The 26,086-nt window shown below is 64.6% G+C and overlaps 2 protein-coding genes across 5 annotated transcripts in view; one reads left to right on the forward strand and one right to left on the reverse strand.

Annotated features, from left to right (window-relative positions):
• The window catches only part of SBF1 (SET binding factor 1), an 88,466-nt gene extending 74,316 nt beyond the window's left edge, over positions 1–14,150 (reverse strand). Inside the window, 2 exon segments of the mRNA XM_054199968.1 lie at positions 14,007–14,097; positions 14,100–14,150. Coding sequence (XP_054055943.1) covers positions 14,007–14,097; positions 14,100–14,150 — 142 coding nt within the window.
• A 220-nt stretch (positions 14,151–14,370) lies between these two features.
• Positions 14,371–26,000, forward strand: ADM2 (adrenomedullin 2). Of its 4 annotated transcripts, XM_054200128.1 has the most exons (4): positions 19,016–19,098; positions 19,225–19,349; positions 23,680–24,042; positions 24,128–24,435. In XM_054200128.1, exons 2-4 carry the CDS (start codon positions 19,246–19,248, stop codon positions 24,303–24,305), a joined length of 645 nt encoding a protein of 214 aa, XP_054056103.1. In that variant the 5' UTR covers positions 19,016–19,098; positions 19,225–19,245; the 3' UTR covers positions 24,306–24,435. The 4 variants fall into 4 exon arrangements, with proteins under 4 accessions (XP_054056094.1, XP_054056087.1, XP_054056103.1 ...); XM_054200119.1 differs by lacking the exon at positions 19,016–19,098 and adding an exon at positions 14,371–14,487 and having other exon boundaries at positions 23,680–26,000; XM_054200112.1 differs by lacking the exon at positions 19,016–19,098 and adding an exon at positions 14,424–14,563 and having other exon boundaries at positions 23,680–26,000.
• Positions 26,001–26,086: the final 86 nt, after the last annotated feature.

Here is a 26,086-nt window from a genome sequence, read left to right on the forward strand (position 1 = left end):
TTAAAAAAAACACAAGACCCTGACGTCCTCAATGGAGAGGAATTTCCAAGAGACGCAGCATTTTTAAAATGTACTTCTATACAACAAGAGTTGTCAGGAAAACTTAAGGTCAAAAGGAGAAGATCAACATTCCCATCCCCTGCATTAATCCGATGGTAAAGTGACCTCCATTGCCAGGACTTAGAGGAAAAAACATTTAAAAGGGATTTAAAAGAAAGACGGTAAGGTTAAAACAGTAAGGATGAGGACCATTATGCGAAATGAGCAAAGCAGTCTTCAAACACAGCCAAAACCCAGTCCAAACAGAGAGGAAAATAAAAAGTTAAGTGAAAACATGGACCAGAGTCAAGACAGCTGAGGGAAACTTGGAGAGCCCGAAGCCAAAGACAGGAGAACAAGAAGTTTAATTTACTGAACCAGCAGCAGAAATCCCCCCCAGAGTCACACGCTGCCGAGTCGCTAGAAGGAAAGGAGCTGGGTTAGGAGACACAGGTCAGGGCTGCAGGACACACAAGGACTGTTCGCAGTGCCACTGTCCCCCTCTGCCCTGGCTGCCCAGAGCCGCGCCGGCACGGTCCCTCCACCGGGGCAGGACACCATGCCAGTGGTTTTGCTTGCCGGCCACGCAGGCCAGTCCAGCACGGCCTCTGCTTTATGGAACGTTTTCAAGGAAACCCTCAGTCGTGACTTTGTGCTTTCCCATCCACGCAGACGCGCTTGTCGTGCTGAGACATTGAGGAAAGCGTCACTAGAACAGCCCGGAAAACTAAACTAAAAACTTATGCTGTGACCAAAACCGGCCAGGGTTTATCCTAGAACTGAAGTAACCAAACGTGAAAGACCTGCCCGATGCCTCAGAATTGCTTTTTGTTCCCAACCCATTTTTAAATAAATAAAATTACAAATACAGGTGTTTCTCTGCCTCAGAACCACAGGACAATCCAGTAGAAGACTCGGACAGACAAGCACCGGCTGCAGAACACACAGGTCAATTCTCTGATACTCTCCCAAGAAAGCTCAAGAAATCTTCCTTGGCTTGCCTGTGCTTGAGCCAACTTTAAGATGTCCACAGTGTCCACTGATGTCCACGGTGCACAAGGGCTTGCAGCGCAGCCGGGGCTTTCAGCGAGACAACACTTGGCTGCCTCAGCCCTCACCGTCCATCACTGACCCCTCTGCGTCGGCTCCTCTCCCACGGGAAGAGCCGTGACTCGGAGCTGCCGCATCACCTGGCCCACCCCAACACCAGCATTTCGGGAGAGACTTTCTGAATCGATCCCCTTCCCCGGCAGGTGACAGGCAGGGCAGAGATGTACCCAGAGGAGGAGGAGGCCAGGGAGAGAGGACACAGTAAAGCAGCCAGGCTGGGAGCGCTCCTGAGCTGGGTGCAGGAGCAGCACAAGCTCTGGGACAGGACTAGAACCATCATTTGGTGTCTGCTGACCCTGACCAGAAACGAGGACAGCAGACGCAATGCTTGGCACACAAGCTGGATTCCTACGGCCCCAAAAGCCAAAGGCGAAGTCCCTCAAACACCCCTCATGTCCAGACGAGAGCTGCATGGCTCAGCACTTCCCCTTCGCCTCCAGGCTGGCAGCTCTGAATACGCCAACGTTTTGCTCAGTAATAAAACAAATGCAGAGTTGATGTAACGGTATTCCAGATGCCGGAGATGGAAGAAGCCTGCTGAAGCAGCCCTCTAGCCAAGCTCCTCTGCTTGAAGAGGCAGCTCCGTGGCAAGGAAGGAGGTCTCAGGTGCCAGTGGCACAAACGTGCTTATGGAGACCTTCCTCCAGGCACGACACACACCAGACACGCATCCGCGGAATTTCAGCCCAACATGCTGGGCTACAGCAGACCGTGTGGCGATAACATGCTCAGATACCTGCAGGTGTGTGTGTTCTTAGCTACTGCTTAGCCAGCTTAAACGTACGTTAATCTCCCTGTCACGCCAGGCGTACGAGCCCACCTGAACCCACCACCCTTCCAGAAGCAAGGGGTCGGCCGTGTGCTGCACCTGCTCCCCCTCTCCCAACCGGGGCACCCCAGGCTGCTCTCAGCCCTGCTCCCAACAAAAAGTCTCCCATTATTATTACCGAAAACTTAATTTCATTGTGGAGCCAATTGCAGCCAGAGCTGAGCAGCTCTCCGAATTATTTTTGTGCTTTAAGACACTGGCAACTCCTTTCTCTCAATTTCATATCAGCTGCGAATGTTAACAACATATGGTTCCCTCCCGGCTCATTAAGGGAGGCTATAATTAACATCTATTCCAAAACCTGCTGCAGTTGTGCCTCACTACCCAGCTCTCCCCGCGCAGTTTTGCATGACTGGTTGTTGACACCCAGCGCTGAGAGTGACACTGCTCCGCTGCGCAGGGACAGCAGCGTCCCTCACCGCAGCCACTGTCCAGGGGGACGCGGCCCTCACCCCTCCCAGGCTCCGTCGCGCCCCCCATGCTCCGTGCTGACTTGCCGGCCCCATGGCTGCGATTCCATGCCAGGATTCAAGTACCCCTCAAAGGCAGAAAGGCACGAGCACTCCCAATCCTCGCCTTTTAGGGGAAAAAATGCGCTGCCCGTGCCCACAATTGGCACAAACTCGGCTGCCTCCTGGTTGCCACAGCCCCTCCAGCTCATGGATCTTCATTTCAGCCGCACCATCAGCCACGCTGCAGCTGTCCCAAGGAACAAGGCTGTGTTTTCCTTATCCAATTTAGCATCTCAAATAGATCTAATGAAGAGGAACCATCATACTAAGACAAGGTGCCCGAGTTTAAAGCCCAGTCATGCTAAGGCTAGGTGCCCTGGGCTAGTGCGAGGTGTCCCGGCCCAGGGCACAGGGGTGGAAACGGGGGATCTTTAAGGTCCTTCCAACGCAAACCATTCCGTGACTCTACAATTCTAAGTTTAACCTCCAGCACAGGCCAGGCGGGTGCCCACGAAGGATGGATTTAACTGTCACAGCCTGCAGAAGAGCCTCCTCCGGTGCGTCTGTCGATTAGAGCTGGGCTCTGCGGTGAGGCAGCTCCTTCGTTACCAGCATCACCGCAGGTATTCTCCCTCCCCCACATAAACAACTAACACATCACTAGACGTAGCGTGTAAGCTCCTTGCCTCATAGGTAACCCATGGGAGTCACCCCTGCAGATAATTACTGCATAAATCAGCATGGGTCTCATTCTTCTCGTTAGGAAGGTAAACTGGAGCAGTCTATCTTTGGTACACCACACTTCACCACGCGTATTGTCTGCCCTCCTTCCCAAGCAGGTCTGCTAAGTTCACATTTATCTCACGCAGGAGCTTATCTCTGCTCGTTTCTAATCACCTGCCTCTGCAGAGGAACCCCTGCTGTACCAGCCCAGCTGCTGCCCAGGTCCAAAGTGCCACCCAGCGTACTGCGTCCTCACCGACCACATCCATCCTGTGCCTCTCAGGCGATGTGCGAATCCATGAAAACTGCGTTTTCGCTCATTTCTAAATACAACTCATGACGCATCCCCTCGCTGGTACCCCTGCCGCCACTGCCGCCGCTCCTCCAGAAGAAGCTGAAGCAAACAATTGTCCCCCAGTGTCACCCCGTCCAGCACTGAACAGAGATGTTGTGTTTGACAGCAAGCGCAGGACAGTGTCTCCACTCTCCGCTGGGCAGCGGACACAGCACCAGCTGGGCTGAGCGACTCTCCCACCCCTCTGCTCCCACAGCACATAGGGGCAACCCCTGGCCACGACGGAGGGGCAACCAGCCACAACAGACTGGTGGCCAGAGGAGAAGAGATGCACACCCTCTGTACGGTGTTATCTGCCTGGGAGTAAAGACTCCTCTCGCTCGCCTTGGGGAGGTGCATTTCCTTCCAAGTTCACCATTGGAACCATACAGCTGGAACCTGACAGATGAAGATCATAGAATCACAGAGCGGTTTGGATTGAATGGACCTTTAAAGGCCATTGAGTCCAACCCCCTGCCCTGGGCAGGGACATCTTCAACCAGACCAGGCTGCTCAGAGCCCCGTCCAGCCTGGCCTGGGATGCTTCCAGGGATGTGGCAGCCACCACCTCTCTGGGCAACCTGGGCCCAGAGTCACCACCCTCAGCGTAAAAATATTGTTCCTTATATCTAGTCTAAATCTTCCCTCTTTCAGTTTAAAGCCATTACCCCTTGTCCTATTGCAACAGGCCCTGCTAAAAAGCCCCTCCCTGTCTCTCTAGCACCGATTGCCACAGTTGTGCTCGTGCACTGCCCTGGGACACACTGCATCCTGGAGCACTACACGTCGTGGGTGTTGACTCAAGCACATTTATGCTGCAACAACTGCCACGGTGTTACAGCGAAAGGGGCAGCTGGTCCGAGCACCGAGGCTTGAAAACACTTGCCCATCCTCCGCATACCCGGCACGCCCCAACAGCCTGATCGGGCAGCACGGGGTGTAATTCACTGCAGGCGTTTCTAGGTCTCAATTAACAGACACACATCTGCATTGAGTGGATGGAGAGCAGCCCTGAGAGAAGGGCTTGGGGGTGTTGGTGGAAGAGAAGCTCAACACAAGCCGGCAACATGCACTGGCAGCCCAGAACCCCCCCGCAGCCTGGGCTCATCCCCAGCAGCGTGGGCAGCAGGGCGAGGGGGGGATTATGCCCCTCTGCTCCGCTCGGGGAGACCCCCCTGCAGTGCTGCCTCCAGCGCTGGGGCCTCAGCACAGGAGAGACACGGAGCTGTTGGAGCGGGGCCAGAGGAGGCCCCGGAGATGCTGGGAGGGCTGGAGCCCCTCTGCTGTGGGGACAGGCTGAGAGAGCTGGGGGGGTTCAGCCTGGAGAAGAGAAGGCGCCGGGGAGACCTTCCAGTCCCTAAAGGGGCTCCAGGAAAGCTGGGGAGGGACTCTGGAGCAGGGAGGGGAGCCACAGGACGAGGGGGAAGGGTTTTACCCTGGAAGAGGGGAGACTGGGATGAGATATCGGGAAGAAATCCTTTGCTGTGAGGGGGGTGAGCCCCTGGGCCAGGGTGCCCAGAGAAGCTGTGGCTGCCCCATCCCTGGAGGGGTTCAAGGGCAGGTTGGACGGGGCTTGGAGCAACGTGGGCTGGTGGGAGGTGTCCCTGCCCAGGGCAGGGGGTGGCACTGGGTGGCCTTTAAGGTCTCTTCAACCCAAACCCTTCTGTGATTCTATGATCTCAGTTCTCAAAACATTACACGTGACTGCAGGTATCTAAAACAAAACCAAAGCAAGAAATATTAGGGTACGGTCCCGAAAACGAGGTCAGAAGTCTTTTCCCACTCTAAAAAGAGCAAGGTTGTGCAGTTTTGGAGCGGAGTTGACTTGGAGGCTGCTGCCAGGATGGGTATGCACAAGGCCGGCCGGCACTGCCGGGCAGAGGGACCCGGACTTGCCCGGGGTCGGTGGCCCCTCGGGCTGGGGAGCCGGGACCCAGCGGTGCAGCACCATCACGATCCCCCAGATCAGAAGCTGTCCAGGTCCAGGACAAGGTGAACGGCACCTCCAAAAGGACACTGGTCCTATTCTCAGCTTCAATGCCAGAGAGGTTCATCTCTGGAAAGGGTGCGACTCCAGCAGACTGAAAAGCGCGGTTATCTGGGCCATCAGCACGTTTCAGAGCTCTGCTTCAGGGAGGAAGATGCCGTACAGAGAAGTAAGCAGCCCAACGAGCTTTCTGCTCCACTTCCTACAGCTACCCACAACACAAAAATACCTCTGATGAATAAAGACAGAGAGACTCGGGTTTTTCCTCCCCAAAAAACTTCCTGCTGCATCGCCTTGATCAAAAAGCATCCAGAAACATAAAAATAACGTGCAAGACTATCCAAATCTCAGCTACAAGGCAGCAGCAGCTGCCAAATATGCAGGCAGTTCCCTGCAAACTGACACGTGGCACTTTTGAGCCACACCATAAACAAAAACCGATCTGAATCGGTGCGAGAGAAAGGCCTGTGCTCCCGGGAGATGAAGGACCCTCGCACGCTGCTCCCTGTTCCACCGCCTGCACTTCACCAGCAACTGCTGCCGCCTTCACCAAACCCTCCCTGACTCGTTTTTTACAGTTGCAAAACTGAAGGATGAACACGCTTTGGATATCGGGAAGAGACGTTCCTAGAAGCAGAGTGATCCATGCCCCGAGGCGCTTGCAGGCTCACAATGTCTGGTTTGACATAACAAGAGTATTTAGTGGTCACAAGCTTTACAGCCACAGAGAGGAAAAGACGAGCAGCCCGGCCCCGGAAGGCTTCCTGCCACGATCACAGCAAGAGGAGGAGAGAAAAGCTGCCCCGGCTCAGCAGTGCTGCTCCTCCGGCCCCCCAGGCGTCTCGGGGTAACCGAACCGAAGGGGTTTTCACGGCGACCTGCTCCTCCTGTCCCAGCACCGCAGCAGCAGCTCCCACAGGCACAGCGCCTGGGAACCCCAGGGCACATTTCTACCTCGGGCCAAGTTGGTTTTGTTTGTGTTTTTAGCATCCATAAAACCGCAGCTGCTTTTCCAGCCCAGCATCCCGGCACTAGAAATGGGAAAACGAAACTTGCTGCAAACAAAGTCTTCAGATTCCTGCTCACACTGAGATAAATATGAGCGCGAGCAAGAGAAACAGAAAAGAAATTTGCAAAATTCTCACTGGCAGTAAACAAGGTATTACTAACAGTCAAAGAATCTGGTTACAACATATGTTTTAGACTGATGCTTCCTCCTCATGTTCACCCACTTTCCCGAAGCCGTGACACAGGTGCCACGCAGCCAGGCCAACCCCAGCTACCTCCTGGTGACGGTCACAACAACAGGAGTGTCTGGCAATGAAACCCAGCCGGACAGGGCAGAGCCTCCTCACAAAGGGGAGAAACAGCTGGACCAGAGTATTAAAGTTTTCGTGCCAATTTAACCTGCCCCAGGGCCAAAACGACTCATCCCACGCTGATAAGAAACACATTTAATGCCCCATGAAACAGAGGGATCACCCGAGATGGGGTAGAGAGAATTTTCCATCTTGTCTTAAGCGACTTCACAGGTTTACAACTCGCGGAGGTGAACCAGTGGAAAGCTTTACACTGAGATGATTCTTGTGCCGTATTTAGACTGTTTCAAAGCATCATCCCACTCAGTGACCTTTGGGAAACGGAGCTGCCGACCGCACGAGGCAGCCGCAGGGGCTCCGGCTGCCCCAGCACCTCCAGGAGAGGCTGCTGGTGTGCGCTGACCCAACCAAGCTCCGGCAGCTGCAGGAAACCACCACAGAGAGAGGTACAGGGTAGGGAGAAGTGATGGTGGGGAGAGAAGAGAGACCTCGCCATTCCTGTGCCCAGCAGGGAAGAGGCACCCAGGCAAGGCCTGGGGCTGGTCAGCACGACACAGGTGCAGCCGCAGCTCATGCAGAGGCTGGTGACGGGCTCACCGGACCCTGCCAGCACCAGAAGGTTTCAGAAGCCACGATGCGATTGCCCGGCAGCACCCATGCAGGCGCTGGAGTGCCCATGACGGTGGCAGATGACACGCCGGAGCAGTCACACCAATGCACTACCAGCACCACGCCGCTGGCCTGACAAGCCAGATGGACTTGCACAGCCACAAAGAAATGGCAGTGGAGTCCACACGGCACAAACCACGGCTCTCAGGGCCTGCATTCTCATGAATTATCTGGCGACCACAGGACTAATCTCTTCTGATCTACACAAAGTACCTGAAGGAAACTGGACGTGCTGAGACCCAGTGAGCTGCTGGACTAAACCCACCAGCCCATCCATCGGAGCTGGCGCTGGCTGAACGAAGATCTAAGCCCATGCCACAGACAGGCCTCTGAGTGCCTGCTTTGTGATCTGCAGCACACACAGCTTCTCCTGGGCAAAAGTTCAAAGAGAACAAGACAAGTATTAATAGCGCATCTGGGATCAGAGGAGCTGCAGTTCCCAGACCGACCAGTGCGGCTGGGATGCTGGGGGCAGGCAGCTGCCAGGAGTAGGGTGACCCCCTTCGACAGGCATCCACGCTGATGGCTGCATCGCTCCCTCCTTCCCAGCAGCAGGTACCTGGGCAGAGAGAGGCGGCTTCGCACGTGGCGTGTACAGGGATTATTACATCCTCTCCTTCCGAGGTCCCCTCTGCAAATATTTATACAGCAAACACAGCTCGCTGTTAGCAACCACTGGAGGCATTTCAACGTATGGGGTTTTTAGCTAGATGTGCGCATTACACGAACCCAGTCTGAGTCAAACCGATGAGTCACTTGGCTGGGTCCACGCACAACAGAGCGAAGTGTATTTTTACTGCCAGTTAGAAATGCCTCCCACCTGCAAGAGCTGCATGGACATCTTGCAGCAGCAGAGCGCCTGGCACTCCCGGGCTGAAAATCGACTCAAAACACAGGTGGGACAGTAGCAGGACGAGTCGTGAGAGCTCTCCTCTGCCCAGCAGGTTTACTGCAACTTCTCCAGCTTTTGGCATTAGCTCCTCACCCCAAGCATCGGCTCCAGCTGTGCAGAGAAAGCCCAAGAGGCAGAGAAACTGCAAGCACCTCAGAGGAGGGCAGGATGCATCATGCCTGCATCCTCGCTCCTCTGACCATCTGCATGGGGCCTGCGCCACCAGAAGCTGCATCAAAGGCTTCACGGAAAGAGACAGCACCGAGCACGGAGGCAGTTTCCTCTCAACATCCACCCTTACCTCCCACAGAAGCTCAAAAACCAGAATTAATGCACCCAAACCCCAGCCCCGACTGTGGGAGTAGCGAGGAGCTTTCTGAAGAGTAGTCTAAACGTGGTACAACCCGCAAAGAAATATGGAAAACGCCGCAACCTCCCCACGAGTTCTCCAAGCAGCCTTGCCAGCCCCACACCAGCCCCCCCCCCCCGGCTGCCCGGGCCTCAGGAGGCAGCAGCAATGTGAATTCTGGATGAGGCAGCGGCAGGCACTGCAGGAGGGGCTGCACCCATCACAGCCCAGCACACTGCTCAGCCCGTGCCCCTGAGAAACGTGGCAATCCACCGGGGAACAGCCGAGGAGATCTGGGGCTAGGGGCCTCCGCTCCCGTCACCCACCACCTGCCCAGCCAAAAGCCCTTCCCTCCTCCCTCGCTGCGCTTTACCTGGGGGAAACCGCAGAGGTTTGGCCAGAACGGGCAGCACCCAGCGAAGGCAGGGCCAGGGAGGGCCGAGCAGCTGCAAACTCAGACACAGAAACAGCAGCAGATCCTCAATGGCTTATTCAGAAATGCATGTATTCTAAACCCCCCTATATTTGTTTGTTTGTTTGTTTTCTAACTCCCCACAGGGAAGAGGCCATGCTTCATTCAGTGCTCCATGCAGAAAACTCTAGGATAAGCCCTTCATCCATGTTAAACGTGTTTTGAAATTGAGCTGTTCTGGACTCTCAGGCCATGGGGGATACACAGAGAAAAACCTCCCAGATCCCGAGGCAAAAAGCAGCCAAAAGTCCTGGCTTTGCAAAGCAGTCATTCGTCTGCATCAACGATAAGAGCCAAGAGATTTTAAAACATCCATTTACAGAGAATAATGTGAGCAATCATGACACAATATGACAAACACTCACATATGAAAAGACCCATTTTCCACTGCCGAGCGCATTTATCTCCATATATTCTCCCGGAGCCCCAGAGCCTGCAGCCCCTCTCCAGACACAAGAGCATGGATGCAGAAGCTGTCTCCATACCAGCACAGTAGCCATGGCTGCAGTCACACCGACCAGGACACACGGACATCAGGGTCAGGCACCGCAGCTCCTGGTGAGACAGCTCAGCTCACTGGAGTGTGTTGGTCCTCTGCTACCCGACTCAACCCCTGCAACAATCCAGTGGCTGGGCACGCCGGAGCAGGGCTCGCCAAACCAGAGGAAAAGCGACTGAATGCCTGCCTGACCGCCGGCCCAGCTGCCGGTCACACCGCCTGGCCGGCCGCAGGGTCTCACGCTGTGCCATGAAGACACCAGTTTCACTGACAGACAACACATTTCTTGAGAGTTAACATTCCTTTTTCTCATCCTTCACGATGAGCAGAATGCCAGCAGAGATGCTGCTTCCAGCTGTCATTGCGACTGCATCACAAGCCTACGTGTGACGGGGAGGACTGGGCCCTTTCGGGAAGATCACACTCTGCACCGGGAGCAAATGCCTACTAAATCCTGGCAAACACTGCGGGCACACCGGGCTCCACCATTGCAGCCCCCAGCCAGCCCCACATGAGCTCCGCCAAACCCCACTTGCTGCCCAGCTCCAGCCCTCGAGTCTCTATCACTTTCAGTTTTGCTCCCACAAAACTGCACTGCGCTGCGTTAACACCTCCTGAGGCCAGGCTGAGAGAGCTGGGGAGTTCGGCCTGGAGAAGAGAAGGCGCCGGGGAGACCTTCCAGCCCCTTCCAGTCCCTCAAGGGGCTCCAGGAAAGCTGGGGAGGGACTCTGGCTCAGGGAGGGGAGCCACGGGACGAGGGGGAAGGGTTTTACACTGGAAGAGGGGAGATTGGGATGAGATATTGGGAAGAAATCCTTTGCTGTGAGGGGGGTGAGCCCCTGGGCCAGGGTGCCCAGAGAAGCTGTGGCTGCCCCATCCCTGGAGGGGTTCAAGGCCAGGTTGGACGGGGCTTGGAGCAACCTGGGCTGGTGGAAGGTGTCCCTGCCCAGGGCAGGGGGTGGCACTGGGTGGCCTTTAAAGGTCCCTTCCCATCCAAATCATTCTGTGATTCTACCTCTGGAGATGATGCAGAGCTACCTCAGGTCCCACCACACCTTCCCCTTTCACCGTCCCCAACTGCAACCCCATCCCCGCCCAGCCATTAATCCTTCTGGCCCAGGAACTCCTGGGCAGCCACAGCACCTCACCGCACACAAACACGTCCCTGCCGCACACACCCCTCCAGCTGCGGGCAGAGCAGAGCCCCCTCCCTGCCCGCGCCAAGGGTCCCACGAGCCCTCCCGGCTGCTGTGCAGGACCCCCCAGCCCTCAGCCCGGGTGTGCTGGTGGCTGTCAGGGAGGCGCCGGCCTGGCACGGCCACGGCAGAGCAGCTTGCTGCCCATGCCACAGCTCCACCGGGACTAACCCAACCTGTAAAGCAATTAGTCACTGGCAGATGAGTGCGGCGTGCCCTTCCTCCAAACATTATCTAAGCTCCCTGTAGGGAGGGGGATGTGAAAACAGGACAGCACGTGGGCAATATGCGTTGCTATATTGATCCCAAAAACCAAACAACTGGTATCAGTCAGTCTTTACATCCTTTGCAGACTGATCCTCGGGGGTGCTCACAAGGGCTTGGCACATCACTGGGACATGCGTCTGGCTTCAAACGGCCCGTCACACAGCTTGGGGGAACACTCGGGCACCTGCGGACTGGGACGGCAGAGGGTTTTGCTTGAGCTGTCACCAGCCAGAGCAGACATTTGCAAGGTGCTGGCCAGTGCCCTTCTCTGGCAGAGGACTTCTGGGTCCCTCTCCCCGGCGAGGTCACCTCTGACTGCGTTATCTCAGCAGCACAGGCTCTGCAGTGGAACGTCCCCACGGACACATCTCGCCACCCCGCAGCTTCGCCGTGTGCGAGGAAGACAGCATCGTGTCTTCTGGCCACCTCCCCCAGCAGAGATCCCCAATTGTCTGTCATGCCAGTGGCAAAAAGCCCACCCGAGTTGTACAAAGCAGCACAGAAAACAACCACTTCCTACCATGGACAAACACCCTGGGCTGGCGAGTGTCCCCTGCGGGCCCTGAGCCCATGACGAGGCCTCCATCCACAGTCACGGGGAAGTGGCAGCCCCGCAGACCTCAAGCTTCACTTCAAGAGCAGCTCTGCTCAGCCGAAATGCCACCTAGGCAAGGCCTGCAACTCTCAACTGCATCGCTAATTGAAACAGGACTCTAGCCTAAAAGCACTCTGCTGCAGCAGAGCTAATACCACCTCACCCCCTGGTTCGAGGGCCTCTCAGACCTGGGGCCGGAGGCCGAGGTCAGGGAGGTTGAGGCTAGAATTTACACATGTTTTTACTGGGACAGCCACCACTGGACAAGAGCCACGGCTGGCGGCAGCTTTTTGTACCACCAAGACCTGCTAATGGCTTCCAGGTCAAGGCTGGATGTTCACCAAGGTCTGCACTAGCCGAAACACAAGCAAGTTCAGCTCAATTCTCCGGCCTATACGCTACAGATGAGATTTAAAACACAAAAAAGTGAACATTTAAGTCAGGGGAATACAATTCATTAATTTCCTTCCTTTCTAATGTCCCACTGCAGGTAACCACTTCACCTCAGAGCACTGTCCGTCTTCCCCAAACGAGTCTCAGACGACAGCTGGAAGGCGCATGGCATGTATTGTTCCCTTCTGAAACTCAGGGTTCCAAGTCTCAAGACAAGGAACATACGACCGCAGCACTCACCTGCTCCACGAGCCCCACCGCACCCCACCAGTTACTGACTGCCACGAACCACCACCGGCGTTATGCTGCAAACACCAGCCACAGCTCCACAACGGAGGCTGAGATAAGTAAGAAGGTGCCGAAGGAAATGCTCAGAGGCCCCAGAGACGGCCCTCAGAAGCGGGGTGAAGGCAGTACAGCTGCAAAGCATCGCCCCAGCCCTACAATTGCTCCCGAGAGGCCGCTGCGTCTGCTCCCAGCCCACCTCCTGCAGATCCCACAGGCACAGAGTGGCTCCTTCCCGCTCTGGTGCTATGGGACGCTGTGACACCAGGGCAAGACGCCTGCAATAATAATAATAATAATAATAAAACACCCCACCACACAATCAGACTCCTCAGAAAACATCAAAATTCTTCTCCGGAATGGCTGCTTTCCATCCCAACGCCTTCCTGATGCTGGATGTGCAGAGGAGCTGCAGGCCATGCTGCCCAGAGCTCTGCCTTACACAGGGGAGCCCCCGGCCGCTCGGGCACCGGGGAGACGGAGCATCAGTGACAGGTGTTGGGATCCGCACTGAAAACACCCCCATCCGTACAACCGTGCAGCCGCTCTGAACGTTAAAACTACGCTCTCAGCCTCAACAACTTCCCATAATAATCAAACCCACGATTTAACAGGCGCTGCGTGGAAAAGGATTTCCCTCTCCTCAGCTCCGAGTGCGCACTTAAAACAATCCCAGCCACCAGCCTCTTCCCCTGTCAATGTGCAATTTGGGGAATTGATGCTCTTGGTGTCTGTTCTGCAAGGAAGTCCTCATTTTAGGTAAGCTCAGCCTCCTTTATAACGCCTACAGCGCTAGTTTTTAGCAAAAAAACGTCGGGTGCAGGAAAGCAGAAGGCGGCGTCACGGAAAGAGCCCACAAACAAATGAAACCCCGCAACCAACACAACCGACCCCACACAAGAACAGACGTGGGCCGAGGACGAAGTCTCTAAACAGAGCTGTGGGTCGGGAGCCCCCGAGACGCCCCCAGCACCGACTGGGGCACGACATCCCCATCCTGGGGGGGTCTGGGTCTGCTGGGAGGGATCTGGGTCTTCCCAGGAGGGAATCTGGGTCTCCTCGGGGAGGGGATGTGGGCTGGGAGCAAGCTGTGGACAGAACCCCCCCCACACACAAACCAACCCCAGCCAGTGTTTCCACAGCGGTGACAGCTCAGCCGGCAGAGGAGGGAGTGGGGGGGCGGGGGGGGGGGGTCAGCCACTAGAACGACAGAAACCTGTAATTTAGCACAACGACGCACAAACGTTTTGTGGCAGCCGGCGAACGGAGCGAAGGCCCGTAAGGCCCCGAGGAGGGGGCGGCTGGAGCTGCTGCCCCCCAGGGACGGTGCTTCTCCCCCGGCCTTGCTCTGAGGGGATTTACGGTGCTGCCCGGGCCCTGCCCGTGAGGCGGACCGGCCCGGGGCGCGGAACCGCGCCCCGGGCCGGTCCGCCTCACGGGCAGGGCCCGGGCAGCACCGTTGAAGGACGTTGAAGCCCCCCCCCCCCCCCCCGCCGCCCCCGGGACCCTCGGTCTAGGCCTGGGCCCGGGCCCGGGCCCTGACCCCCGGCCCTATGACAGCGACCGCGCCCCCCCGCCCCCCCAGCCGCCTCTCACCGCGTTTTCCAGGGTCGTATCCCACCAGGACGAAGTAGTCGGCCAGGCGGGCCATGGCGGGGGGCCAGCGGCCGCTCACAGCCCCCCCACCACCGCCGCCGCCGCGCCGCCCGCCCGCCCGCGCTCCCCGCCGACCGCCGCCATCTTGGCCCCCCGCTCGCGCTTGGCCCGGCCCGGGCGGAGCCGCCCTACGCATGCGCCGGCCGGGGAGCGAGGGGGCGGGGCCACGCAGCCCATTGGGCGGGAAGAGAGGGGAGGGGCGGGGCCTCGGCGGTGGGGGCGGGGCCTCGGGACGGGGGTTCCCCCGGGGGGGGGGCGGGGACCCCCCCGGTTTGCTGGGACCCCCCCCCTCGAGTGTGCGGGGACACGGGTGTGCGGGGACCCCCCGGTGTGCACGGATTCCCCCCCCTCGGGTGTACGGGGACACCCCGGTGTGCGGGAACGCCGGTGTGCAGGGAGCTGGGTGTGCCGGAAACCCCCGGTGAGCACGGACACGGTTGTGCGGGGACACCCCGGTGTGCGGGGACACCCCCCCTTGGGTGTACGGGGACTCCCCGGTGAGCACGGACACGGGTGTACGGGGACCCCTCGGTGTGCAGGGACGCGGGTGGGTGGGGAACCCCCGGTATGCGGGGACCCCTCGGGTGTACGCGGACCCCGGTATGTGGGGACACGGGTGTGCGGGGACTCCCTGGTGTGCACGGACACCCCACCTCGGGTGTGCGGAGACCCGCCGGTGAGCACGGACACGGGTGTGCGGAGACGCCTCGGGTGTACGGGGACCCAGCTGTGCGGGGACACGGGTGTACGGGGAACCTCCGGTGTGCGGAAACCCCTCGGGTGTGCACGGACACAGGGGTGCGGGGACCCCCCGGTGTGCACGGATCACCCCCTTCGGGTGTGCGGGAACCCCTGTGTGTGTGTGGGACACCCCAGTATGCGATGATATGGGTGTGCGGGGACTCGGGTGTGCGGGGACACGCCGGTGTGCGGTGATACGGGTCTGCGGGAAACCTCCGGTGGGCGGGGATCCCTCGGGTGTCCGGGGACCCCGGTGCGCGGGGACCCAGGTGTGCGGTGACACGAGTGTGCGGGGACCCCCCGCTGTGCACGGACACCCCCCCTCGAGTGTACGGGGATACCTAGGTGTGCGGGGACCCCAGTGTGCGGGGATCCCTCGGGTGTGCAGGGACACGGGTGTGCGGGGACCCCCCCGGTGAGCACGGCCCCCGGTGCGCGGAAACCCCTCGGGCGTGCGGGGAACCCTCAGTGTGCGGGGGCCCCCGTGTGCGGGGACCCGGGTTTGAGGGGATGCCTCGGGTGTACGGGGAACCCACAGTGTGCGGGGACACGGGTGTGCGGGCGCATGCGCAGGTGTGCGGGGACCCCGGTGCGCACAGAACCGTCAGTGTGCATGGACACGGGCGTGCGGGACCCCCCGTGTACCCGACCCCGACCCCCAGTGTGCGGGGACACGGGTGTGCGGGAACCCCGATGTGCGGGGACCTCTCCAGCGTGCACGGACACACACATTTGGGGACCCCCGGTGTGAAAGACCCTCTGGGTGTGCACAGACACGGGTGTGCACGGACTCCCGATGCGTGGGGACCCCCTGGGTGTGCATGGACACGCGTGTGGGGGGAGCTCGGTGTGCCGGGACCCCCTGGGTGTGCACGGACAGGGGTGTGCGGGGATCCCGGTGTGCACGGACACGCGTGTGCAGAGATCCCCCGGTGTGCGGGGATCCCCCGGTGTGCACACCCCCCCTCGGGTGTGCGGGACCCCGCAGGGTGCCCGCGTGTGCGCGGCCCGGATCGCGCCAAGCTCCCACGCACACGGTCACCCGAGTGTGCCCAGCCCCCGGGTGTGACCCCCCCCTCCGGGAGATCCCCCCCGAGGGCCGGGGTCCCGGGCGCAGTGCCCCCGTCCCCCGCAGCCGCCCGTGGGGCGCCGGGACGGGCGCCGGGATGATTCACCGGGAAAATCCCCGTTCCCACTCCCACGCGGGAGCGCGACGTGGGGTGCGTGCGGGATGGGGGGGCAGCTCGGCGCCGCCCGGCCGCCGCCCCCCCCCGGTACACGGGACCCCACGGGCAGGGGGGCAGGGGCCGGATCCCACGGGACCCCAGAACTGGGGGGGGAGGGGATGGGCCGGATCCCACGGGACCCCACGCGCGGGGGGGGCGGGGGCAAGATCCCCCAAGACCCCCCAAATTCCCGTCTGGGCGGGGATTCCCCAGCCCCCCCCAGTGCCCGCAGGGCTCCCCTCCGCTGCCCCACGAGTGGGGGTCAGCCAAGTGCGGAGGCTCTGCCGTGGGGGGGGGGGGGGCTCAGACACAATGGTGGAGCCCTGACCGCCCCCCCCGGGGGTCCCCGCGAGGTCGGGGGGCTCTCGGCCGGGTCCTGCCGGGGGTGCAGCCCCTCCCCCCCCCGCTCCTGTCCCACGCACCTGCCCCAGGGGGAGCGGGGAGGGGGCTGCAGGCGCCGCCCTCCCCCGGGCGGTAATTAAGCTAATTAAGCTGTTGGGGCCGTGGCGAAGAGCTCCGGGTGGGGGGGGAGGTGCTGCCGCGGGCTGGGTCCAGCACTGGGCGGGGAGGGGGGGGCGGAAGCGGACGCCCCCGGGGCGGTGGGGGCGGCCTGGGGAGAGACCCCCACCCGTTGCCTCCGCCGGGGAAGGGGGGATCGGCCAGCGAGGGCGGCTCCCCCGCCCCCCCCCCCCCCCCCCCCCCCCCGAAACCTGCATTAACCACACGCTAATGAGCCCGAGTCCCCGCTCCCGCTGAGCCGCGGACCGATGGGGACCGGAGCAGGGTCCTGGGGGAGCCCAGCCCGGACCCCCGGCATGGCGCTGCCTGGGGGGCTTTGGGGTGCCAGGGCCGTGCAGGTGACAGGGTGGCATCCCACTGCGGCATGGCCTGTGGCGGGGAGCCCTGGGAAGGGGGTCGGTGCATCATAAAATCACAGAAGGGTTTGGGTTGAAGGGACCTTAAAGGCCACCCAGTGCCACCCCCTGCCCTGGGCAGGGACACCTCCCACCAGCCCAGGTTGCTCCAAGCCCCGTCCAACCTGCCCTTGAACCCCTCCAGGGATGGGGCAGCCACAGCTTCTCTGGGCACCCTGGCCCAGGGGCTCACCCCCCTCACAGCAAAGGATTTCTTCCCAATATCTCATCCCAATCTCCCTCTTCCAGTGTAAAACCCTTCCCCCTCGTCCCGTGGCTCCCCTCCCTGAGCCAGAGTCCCTCCCCAGCTTTCCTGGAGCCCCTTTAGGGACTGGAAGGGGCTGGAAGGTCTCCCCGGCGCCTTCTCTTCTCCAGGCTGAACCCCCCCAGCTCTCTCAGCCTGTCCCCACAGCAGAGGGGCTCCAGCCCTCCCAGCATCTCCGGGGCCTCCTCTGGCCCCGCTCCAACAGCTCCGTGTCTCTCCTGTGCTGAGGCCCCAGCGCTGGAGGCAGCACTGCAGGGGGGTCTCCCCGAGCGGAGCAGAGGGGCAGAATCCCCCCCTCGCCCTGCTGCCCACGCTGCTGGGGATGCAGCCCAGGCTGCGGGGGGGTTCTGGGCTGCCAGCGCACGGTGCCGGCTCATGGCCGGCTTTTCCCCCCCCCAGCCCCCCAAGCCCTTCTCTCAGGGCTGCTCTCCATCCCTCCATCCCCAGCCTGGGCTGGCACCGGGGGCTGCCCCCACCCAGGGGCAGGACCCTGCACTGGGCCTGCTTGGACCCCATGGGGGTCACAGGGACCCCCTTCTCCAGCCTGTCGGGGTCCCTCTGGGTGACAGGGGTGTCCCCGCAGCCTGGGCCATGCCCCGTGCTCGCCCGCCCCGTTTTCCCACCGGGTTTCTCTCTCCGGGATAACCCATCCCCAAAGGAGCGGCAGAGCCCGTCACCCGCACAACCCCCACCCGGGAGATGCGGGGAGCCGCGGGGGGGCTGTCCCCGCCCCGGGCTCCGCTGGGGGGGGGCCGTCCCCGCCCCGGGATCAGGTGCTGCGGTAAATCCCCCCGCCCCGGGCCGGGTGTTTGCAGCCTTTGTGTCCCGGTAATGCGGAAGAATCCCAGCGATGCGGAGCACGCGGGGGCCTCCGGCGGGGGGGGGCAGGGGGGGGGCGGGCAGGGGAGGGGGCGCGGACCCCGGCTCGGGCACCCCGGGGTGCTGGGGGCTGCTCGCCCCCGGGGACACCCAGACCCCGTCCCGGAGCGGGAGGCGGGGGGTCCCGGCGAGGGGGGCTGGAGGGGATCCCCTTCCCCCGCTGAGCTCTCGCTGCCCCCCAAGCCCCCCCCGCCCGCCCCCGCTTTCGGGGAGCCCCTTCCCCGCGGGGCAGCGCCGCACCCGACCCCGCCGTCCCGTTCCTCAATTGCCGGGAACGGGCCCGTGGGACGTTTAAAAACACCCACCCAAAGGAGCCGCGGGAGAAGGGGCGGGCGGGCGGCCCCGCTGCGGGGGGGGCCGTGGTGCTGCCCCCCTCCCGGGGGACAGGGCAGCGTGGGGCAAGAGGTACTGGCCGCACTGGGCTGCGCTGAGGAAGGGAGGCGGGATGCGCCCCTCGCCCCCCAGCCTGGGTTTGCCCCCCGGGTGCGCGGAGCAGCGAGCGGGGCTGGGGGGGGTCCGCACTGGGATGGCAGCGGGATGGGGGGGGCGGGACGGCTCCCGGGGCTGCCCCCCGGGAGCGCAGGTGCTGGGAAAGGGGCTGGCGGGGGGGTGGGGAATACCCTGACCCCCCCATCAGCCCCAGCCCGGATTCCCTGGATGGGTCTCCCATTCCTGTCCCGTCCTGTTCCCCCGGGATGGGTCCCCCAGCCCTATCCCGACCCGCTTCCCCCGCCCCATCCCATCCCGACCCCCCGGGATGGTTCCCGGGCGGGTCCGGGGAAGCCGCGGCGGCGCTGGGGGGGGGGGGGGCGGTGCGGGGCCGGTGCGGAGCGCCCCCCCCGCCCCGTGCCGGTGGCTCCTCCCGCGGCCGCTCGGCTCCTCCTCGCCGGCCGAGCCCGGCGATATTTAACCTGGGCCGGGGCGGGGAGCGGCAGCGCCGAGCGAGGCACGGACCCGGCCTGACCCCGCACCCCGACCCCGCACCCGGCCCCCGCGTCTCTGCCCAGGTACGGCCGGGACCCCCAGCGGGCTGCGGGACGGGACGGGGCTGGGCAGTGGGGGGAGCGGGGGGCTGCGGGGGGGCGGTCTGAGCCCGGCCCCGCACCCAGCCCCGGCCCGTCTCTCTCCCGCAGCGCGTCCCGCCCGGCCCCGCCATGCGAGCCCCGCGGCTGGCGCTGGGTTGCATCAGCCTGGCGCTGTGTCTGCTGGAGCTGCCCCACGGCCTGGCCCTGCCCCGCGGCCGCTCCCCCAGGCGCAGGTGAGCCGGGACCCCGCAACCCCCCCGCCCGCAGCACCCCCCCGCCCGGGCCGGTGCTGCGCCACCCCTCACCCTCCGCCCGCCCCTCTGCCCGCACCCCTGCCTGGAGCTGCTCTGTGCCCCCCCCACCCCTCCCCGGGACAGCTCTGTGCGCCCCCCCCCTGCCCGCACCCTCTGCCCGGGCCGGTTCTGTGCCCCCCACCTGTCCCGCACCCTCTGCCCGCACCCCTGCCTGGGCCGGCTCTGTGCGCCCCCCCCCCCCCCGCTCCCCCCCGCCAGGGACCGCTCTGTGCCTCCCCGCCCGCATCTCCCTGCACGGGGCTGCTCTGTGTCCCCTCTCTGCCCGCACCCCTGCGCGGGACAGCTCTGTGCGTGTCCCCCCCCGCCCCGCCCCGCTTGCACCCCCTGCCCGGGCCGGTTCTGTGCCCCCCACCCGTCCCGCACCCCTGCCTGGGCTGGCTCTGTGTCCCCCCCGCTTCCCCCCCTCCCCCGCCCGGGACAGCTCTGTGCCCCCCCCTGCCCCGAGCGGCTCTGTGCACACACACCCCCCCCGCCTGCCCCCCCCCCGCCCGCACCCTCTCTCTGCCCCCCCTGTATGGGGCTGCCCGCCCCCCCCTGCCCGGGACACCCCCGTGCCCCCCCCCCGCCTGCACCCCCCCTGCCCGGAGGGGCTCCGTGCCCCCCCACCCCCCACCCCGCCCGAGCCCCTTCCCGGGGTGTCTCTGTGTCCCCCCCCCCGCCCACACCCCTGCCCAGGACCGCTCTGTGCCCCCGCCCCCCCCCCGGGCCCAGGACACAGCCCTGCCCCCCCCGCCCGGCCCCGCGTGGGGGGGTCTGTGCCCTCGCTCCTGCCCCAGACCCCCGTGTCCGTCTGTCACCCCCCCCGGCCGCCCGCGGAGCCCCGGGGTTTGGGCAGGGGGGCACGTCCGTCTGTCCGTCCTGCCCGGCGGCAGGTTGTGGCGGAGTCCCGGGGGGGCTGCGGGGTGGGGGGGGGCTGGGGGGTCCCCTGGGCACCATCTCCCACCCGCACCCCAACCCTGCCCCCGCTGCTTGTCCCTGCGGCGCCGGGGGGGACCCGGGGGGACGAGGTGGAGGGAGGGGGGCGAGGGGTCCCGGGCCCCCCGTGTCCCGGGGGAATGGGGGAGCGGTGCTGGGAGGGGGCGGGATGCGGCCAGGGCGTGCGGGGGCGGCGAGGCGCGTTGGGGGGGGCCGGGTACCTGTGTGCAGGCGTGTTCACGCGTGTCTGCGGGCAGCGGGTGGACGGGGTCTCGGTTCACGCCGTGATGGAGAGGGCGCGTGTGCGAGATCCTGGGGGTGTGTGTGCCACGCGTGTGCGAGAGCCCAGGGGGTGCGTGTGCGAGATCCTGGGGGTGTGTGTGCCATGCGTGTGCGAGAGCCCGGGGGGTGCGTGTGTGAGATCCTGGAAGTGTGTGTGCCATGCGTGTGCCACGCGTGTGCGAGAGCCCGGGGGGTGTGTGTGCGAGATTGTGGGGGTGTGTGTGCCACGCGTGTGCCACGCGTGTGCGAGAGCCTGGGGGGTGCGTGTGCGAGATCCTGTGTGTGTGCCACACGTGTGCGAGAGCCCGGGGGGTGCGTGTGCCATACATGTGTGAGAGACCATGGGGTGCATGTGCCATCTGTGTGTGAGAGCACAGGGGTTGCGTGTACCGTGCGTGTGCCAGAGCTGGGGGGTGCATGTGCCGTGTGTGTGAGAGCCGGTGGATGCGTGTGCCGTGCGAGAGCACAGAGGGTACACGTGTGATATCCCGGGGGGCGCGTGTGCCATGCGTGTGCAAGAGACCATGGGGGTGTGTGCCACGGCACGTGTGGCTGCACGCGTGTGCAAGAACTCGGCGTGTGCGTGCCCGGGCTCGGCGTGTGTGTGTGCGCACGCAGGTGTGAGCACAGGCTCTGCGTGTGCGTGTTGCTGCTTGAGGAGCGGGTCTGGGCCGTGCCCGCGCCGTGGGAATCCTGCCTCTGGCTCCCGAGGGATTCCCGGCGCCGCAGGCAGCCGCTGGCGCAGCTCCCGGGGGGGCGGGGAGGGGGGGCCCTGCCCGGAGCATGTGGGGATAGATATGGGGGGACACACACCGGGGCACCCCGACACCGGGCTCGGGCTGGGCGGGATGGCACGGACACAGCGCCGTGGGGGTCCCGGGGGAAGGGGGGGGCAGCCGTGTGCTGCTGGGGGGGGTGTTCCTCAGGCCGGGCCCCGCCGCACGGGGCCCAGACGTGGGTGCTGCGGCCGTGGGAGCGGGGTGGGTGGCAGCGGGGGGACGGTGCAGCGGGCTGGGAGCCACGCTGGGGGGCTGCAGGGGGGTGCCCCACGGCAGGGGGGTGCCCCGCAGCGTCTCTGGCGGGGCTCGGGAGCAGGCGTGGGATCGCTGCGGCTCCTGCTCCCACGGGACCCCGGACGCGCCAGGAGCAGGGCCAAGGTGGGCGCCCGTCGTGCCAGGAGGGGGGTGCGGGGGCCGTCCCGCGGGACACCGATATGGGGGGGGCTGCTTGGCGTGGGGGGCCGGCAGCACCGGGGCTGGAAACGAAGCCGGCCAGGAAAGTCCCGCGTGCCGTGTCCCCGGCAGCACCAGGACGGGAAGGCCGAGGCCACCGGTGTTTCCGGGCACCGGCCGCCTCCTGTAAACAGCCCTGGGACGGGAAGGGGCAGCGGGGGCTCCCCCCCCCGCCCCAGCCCCGGGGCTTCCCGGCTCTGCGGGGCAGGAGGAATTTGGCCTCTGTCCCCGCTCCCGTGGCTCGTGGCCAAGCGGTGTCTGGCCTTGCCGTGGCCCAGACAGGACAAGCCCCCGGCACCCGGCGTCCCCACGGGACGGGGTCGGTGTGGGGCTGCGTGGGCATGCGGGACACCTGCAGCGCGTCATGCCGTGGGTGTGCACCGGGGGGCTGGCATTACCTCTGTGTGTGCAGGGGCTCTGGAGTGCGCGTGTGTGCTGGGACACGCGTGTGCTGGCACGTACTGGGGTTATGGAGTGTGTGCGTGTGCTGGGACACGCGTGTGCTGGCAGGTACTGGGGTTACGGAATGTGTGTGTGCTGGGACACGTGTGTGCTGGCAGGTACTGGGGTTACGGAGTGTGCGTGTGCTGGGACACGCGTGTGCTGGCAGGTACTGGGGTTACGGAGTGTGCGTGTGCTGGGACACGCGTGTGCTGGCAGGTACTGGGGTTACGGAGTGTGCGTGTGCTGGGACACGCGTGTGCTGGCAGGTACTGGGGTTATGGAGTGTGCGTGTGCTGGGACACGCGTGTGCTGGCACGTACTGGGGTTATGGAGCGTGTGCGTGTGCTGGGACACGCGTGTGCTGGCACGTACTGGGGTTATGGAGCGTGTGTGTGTGCTGGGACACGTGTGTGCTGGCATGTACTGGGGTTATGGAGCGTGTGTGTGTGCTGGGACACGCGTGTGCTGGCACATACTGGGGTTATGGAGCGTGTGTGTGCTGGGACACGCGTGTGCTGGCGTGTGTGTGTACAGGGATCACCGTGTGCGTGTCTGCATGCACGCCGTGCCGTGGGTGTGCTGTGTGTGTACGGGGGTTACAGAGCGTGCACATGTGTGCGTGCACCGGGACACGCGTGTGCCCATTACCGCATGTGCGGGGATGTGTGTGTGCGGGGGGCTCGGCAGTGGGTGCCGGAGCAGGGTGCTCCCCCCAGCGCTGCCCCGTCCCCATGCCACCCCCGTAGCCATCCCGGTGCCGCGGATCCCTCCTGGGCAGCCCCCCGGGTTGGCGGCAGAGCCCTGGGGCCACCATGGCGGGTGTCCCCCCCCAAGGTGTGGGGTCACCGGCTCCTGTGCGGGGGGAGGCCGGCCCGGGCTGTGCCAGAGCTGGCAGCGCCGGGGGGGCCCTGTTTGTCCATGGGGACCCCGGGAGCTTGGGGACCCCGCATGGCCCCAGTGGTGCTGGCGCTTGTGGGTCAGTGTGGGGCTGGCGAGGGTCCAGGGGGAAGGGGGGGGACGGGGGTGTCCCAGCCCCACTGGTGCGGGGTGGGAAGGGGGGGACGGGGGGTGGCAGCTCCCGTGGCCCTGCCGCCATGGCAGGACGCCGGAGCAGGGAGTACGTGTGTGGCTGCAGGTAGCAGCTCCTCTGCCCTCGCTGCCGCCTCCTCCTCCTCTTCCTCCTCCTCAGCGTCCTCCTCCTCCTCCTCTGGGCCCAGGGCAGAGCGGCTGGGGGGGCAGGCAAGGCTGGGGGGCTGCGTCCCCCCAGCCCACCATGGCATCCCCAGCGTGGCACAGCCAGGCCCCCCGTCCCCCTGCCCAGGATGCCCTGGCTCTGCCGTTGCCCCCCCGCGCTGACCCCCTGTGCTCTCTTGCAGGGAGCCCCCGGACCGGAGACCCTCCCCAGCCCCGCTCCTCGGGGAGCCCCCAGGACCGCAGCCCCCCGCCCCGCTGCAGCCAGCCGGCGGCCCCCCCCGGCATGGACCCCTCGTCCCACGGCACAGCCCGAAGCTCGCCCCCCGGCACGGACCCCTCGTCCCCCGACATGGCCAGAAGCTCATCCCACGCCAGGGACCCCAGCTCACCCCCCGGCACGGACCCCTCGTCCCCCGGCACAGACCCTTCATCCCACGGCACAGCCCGAAGTTCATCCCACGCCACGGACCCCTCGTCCCACGCCACGGCCCCCAGCTCGCCCCCCGGCACCGACTGCTCATCCCGCGGCGCAGACCCCTGGTCCCGCATCGGGGCCCGAAGCTGGCCCCCCCGGCACAGACCCCGGCTGGCCCCCCATCCTGGCCACGGCGCGGTGCCGCGGCATGGGGTGCGCGGCCGGCGGCACGCGGCGGGGCGGCTGCAGCACGGGCAGCTGCTGCGGGTGGGCTGCGTGCTGGGCACCTGCCAGGTGCAGAACCTGAGCCACCGCCTCTGGCAACTGATGGGCCAGTCGGGCCGCCAGGACTCATCCCCCATGAACCCCAACAGCCCCCACAGCTACGGGTGAGGGGGGGGGACACACGGACACACCGCAGCAGACGGCCGTGCCCCCCCTGCCCCGCGGGACCCCCACTAAAGTGCTTCCAGAGTCAGACGTGGCTGGGCTCCCTCCGCACCTCTCTGGGGGGGCCCGGTGCCCCCCGGCAGAGCCCGGCTCCGGCCACGGCCCCACCAGGGACACGGCAGCGTCCCCACGGAGGGAGTGTTGTTCTCCCCCCCCTGCCACCGGAGCCCCATGGAGCGGACAGGAGCACGGGCGCAGGGCAAGAAGGCGGTGGCCCGTGGTGGCCGTTGGTGGCCCGTGGTGGCCGGCGGCGGCGGGTCCAAGGGGCGGCGGGGGATCCTGCTGACTGCAGCAGCACCTTGTGCAAGAGGCCGCGCTCCCCCCTGACTCAGCAGCTCAGCACCCGGCCATGGCACGCACGGCCCCGGGGGGGGCCAGCCCCGCTGCTGCCCCCCATTGTACCCCACTGCAGCCCCTCGCCCCCACCCCAGACCCCCCCGTGCCCAGCAGGGCAGCTCGGCTGCGAGGGGGAAGGGGGTCCTGCTCCAGCTCCCCCAGCCAGGGCGGGGGCACAGGGCAGTCCCCAGCACCGTCCCCCACGCGTCCCAGTTCGGGCTCAGCACCTCGGGGGTCCCACCCCTCCCCCGGGGGAGGATGGTGTCCCCTTCCCCTGGCACCCTGTGTCCCCCCCAGTACAGCCCCCAGCCCTGCGGCGAGACGGGGACCGGGTGCTGGTGGGCGCCAGGGGATGACGAGCTGCCCCCGGGAACGGGGATGGGGGCAGCAGAGGAGTGGCCGGGGGGTCCTGTGCCCCCCTCCTGCCCCTGTCCCCTCCCCACTCCTGCCCTGTCCCCTCCTGTCCCCTGGAGCAGCTTCAGGCATGTCTGGGGCAGGCTGGGGACAGCCCCTGGCCCCACTGGGGACACGCTGTACCCCCACGGGCTCGGGGGGACTGGGATGGGGGCCCTGTCACCCCATGGCGTGACACCCCAGGTGTACTGGTGTCACCCCCTGGCCTGGCGGGAGGGGGATGTGCAGCCCCTGGCACCAGCCTGTCAGGGTCCCTGTCCCCCCCCCATCCCAGGCTGCCCCCCAGCCCTGGCACAGGGATGGCAGAGGGGGACGGATCCAGTGGGGGGGGGACATGGAGCTCAGCCCCCCAGCACCTTGATCCTTCCTGCCAGCAGCACCCACAGACCTCTGGGTACAGGGCCCCCCCCCCCCCAAAAAAAGCACCTTTGTCATCCCCCCATGAGCATCCCCCCATCCCCTGGAGCACCTTTGTCCCTCCTGGGAGCAACTCCATCAGCCCCCCAGGAGCACCCCCGTCCCCCAGGAGCATCCCAATCCCCAGAGCACCCCCAGCCCCCCAGGAACACCCCTGTCCCCCCAGGGTACCCCTGCCCCCCAGCACCCACCCGCAGCAGCAGTGGCGAGGGTGGGGGGAGCACCCAGGGGTGCAGCTCCCAGCCCCTCTCCCTCCTTCCCGGGGGTCCCGGCTTCGGCTCGAGCGCCCTGACAGGGACAGGATGGGGGGGGTCCCACGGGAGATCCTGCGGCAGCGGGGTGAGGCGCCCCACGGGAGCAGCGCGGTGACCCCCAGCCCTCGGCGGGGTCAGCGCTGAGCCCCACGCCTGGGGGTCCCGCTCCCCGCTGCGAGCGCGGTGCAGAATAAAGCCTGGCAGCAGCCCCAGCTCTGGTGCCGGCGGGCGCCTTCCCACGGGAACGGGGGGCCGGGGGGGGGGGGGGGCTTCGGGCACGGGGGGGGCACCTGCGTTCCACGG

This window comes from Rissa tridactyla, chromosome 1 (assembly GCF_028500815.1).
Source record: "Rissa tridactyla isolate bRisTri1 chromosome 1, bRisTri1.patW.cur.20221130, whole genome shotgun sequence".
Lineage (NCBI taxonomy): Eukaryota > Metazoa > Chordata > Aves > Charadriiformes > Laridae > Rissa > Rissa tridactyla.

Bases quoted from the DNA above. Each gene is read 5' to 3' on its own strand.
- ADM2 (XM_054200119.1), top strand. From the start codon at position 19,246: ATGCGAGCCCCGCGGCTGGCGCTGGGTTGCATCAGCCTGGCGCTGTGT. The intron at 19,350-23,679 runs GTGAGCCGGGAC...GCTCTCTTGCAG, and splicing joins GGCCGCTCCCCCAGGCGCAG to GGAGCCCCCGGACCGGAGAC.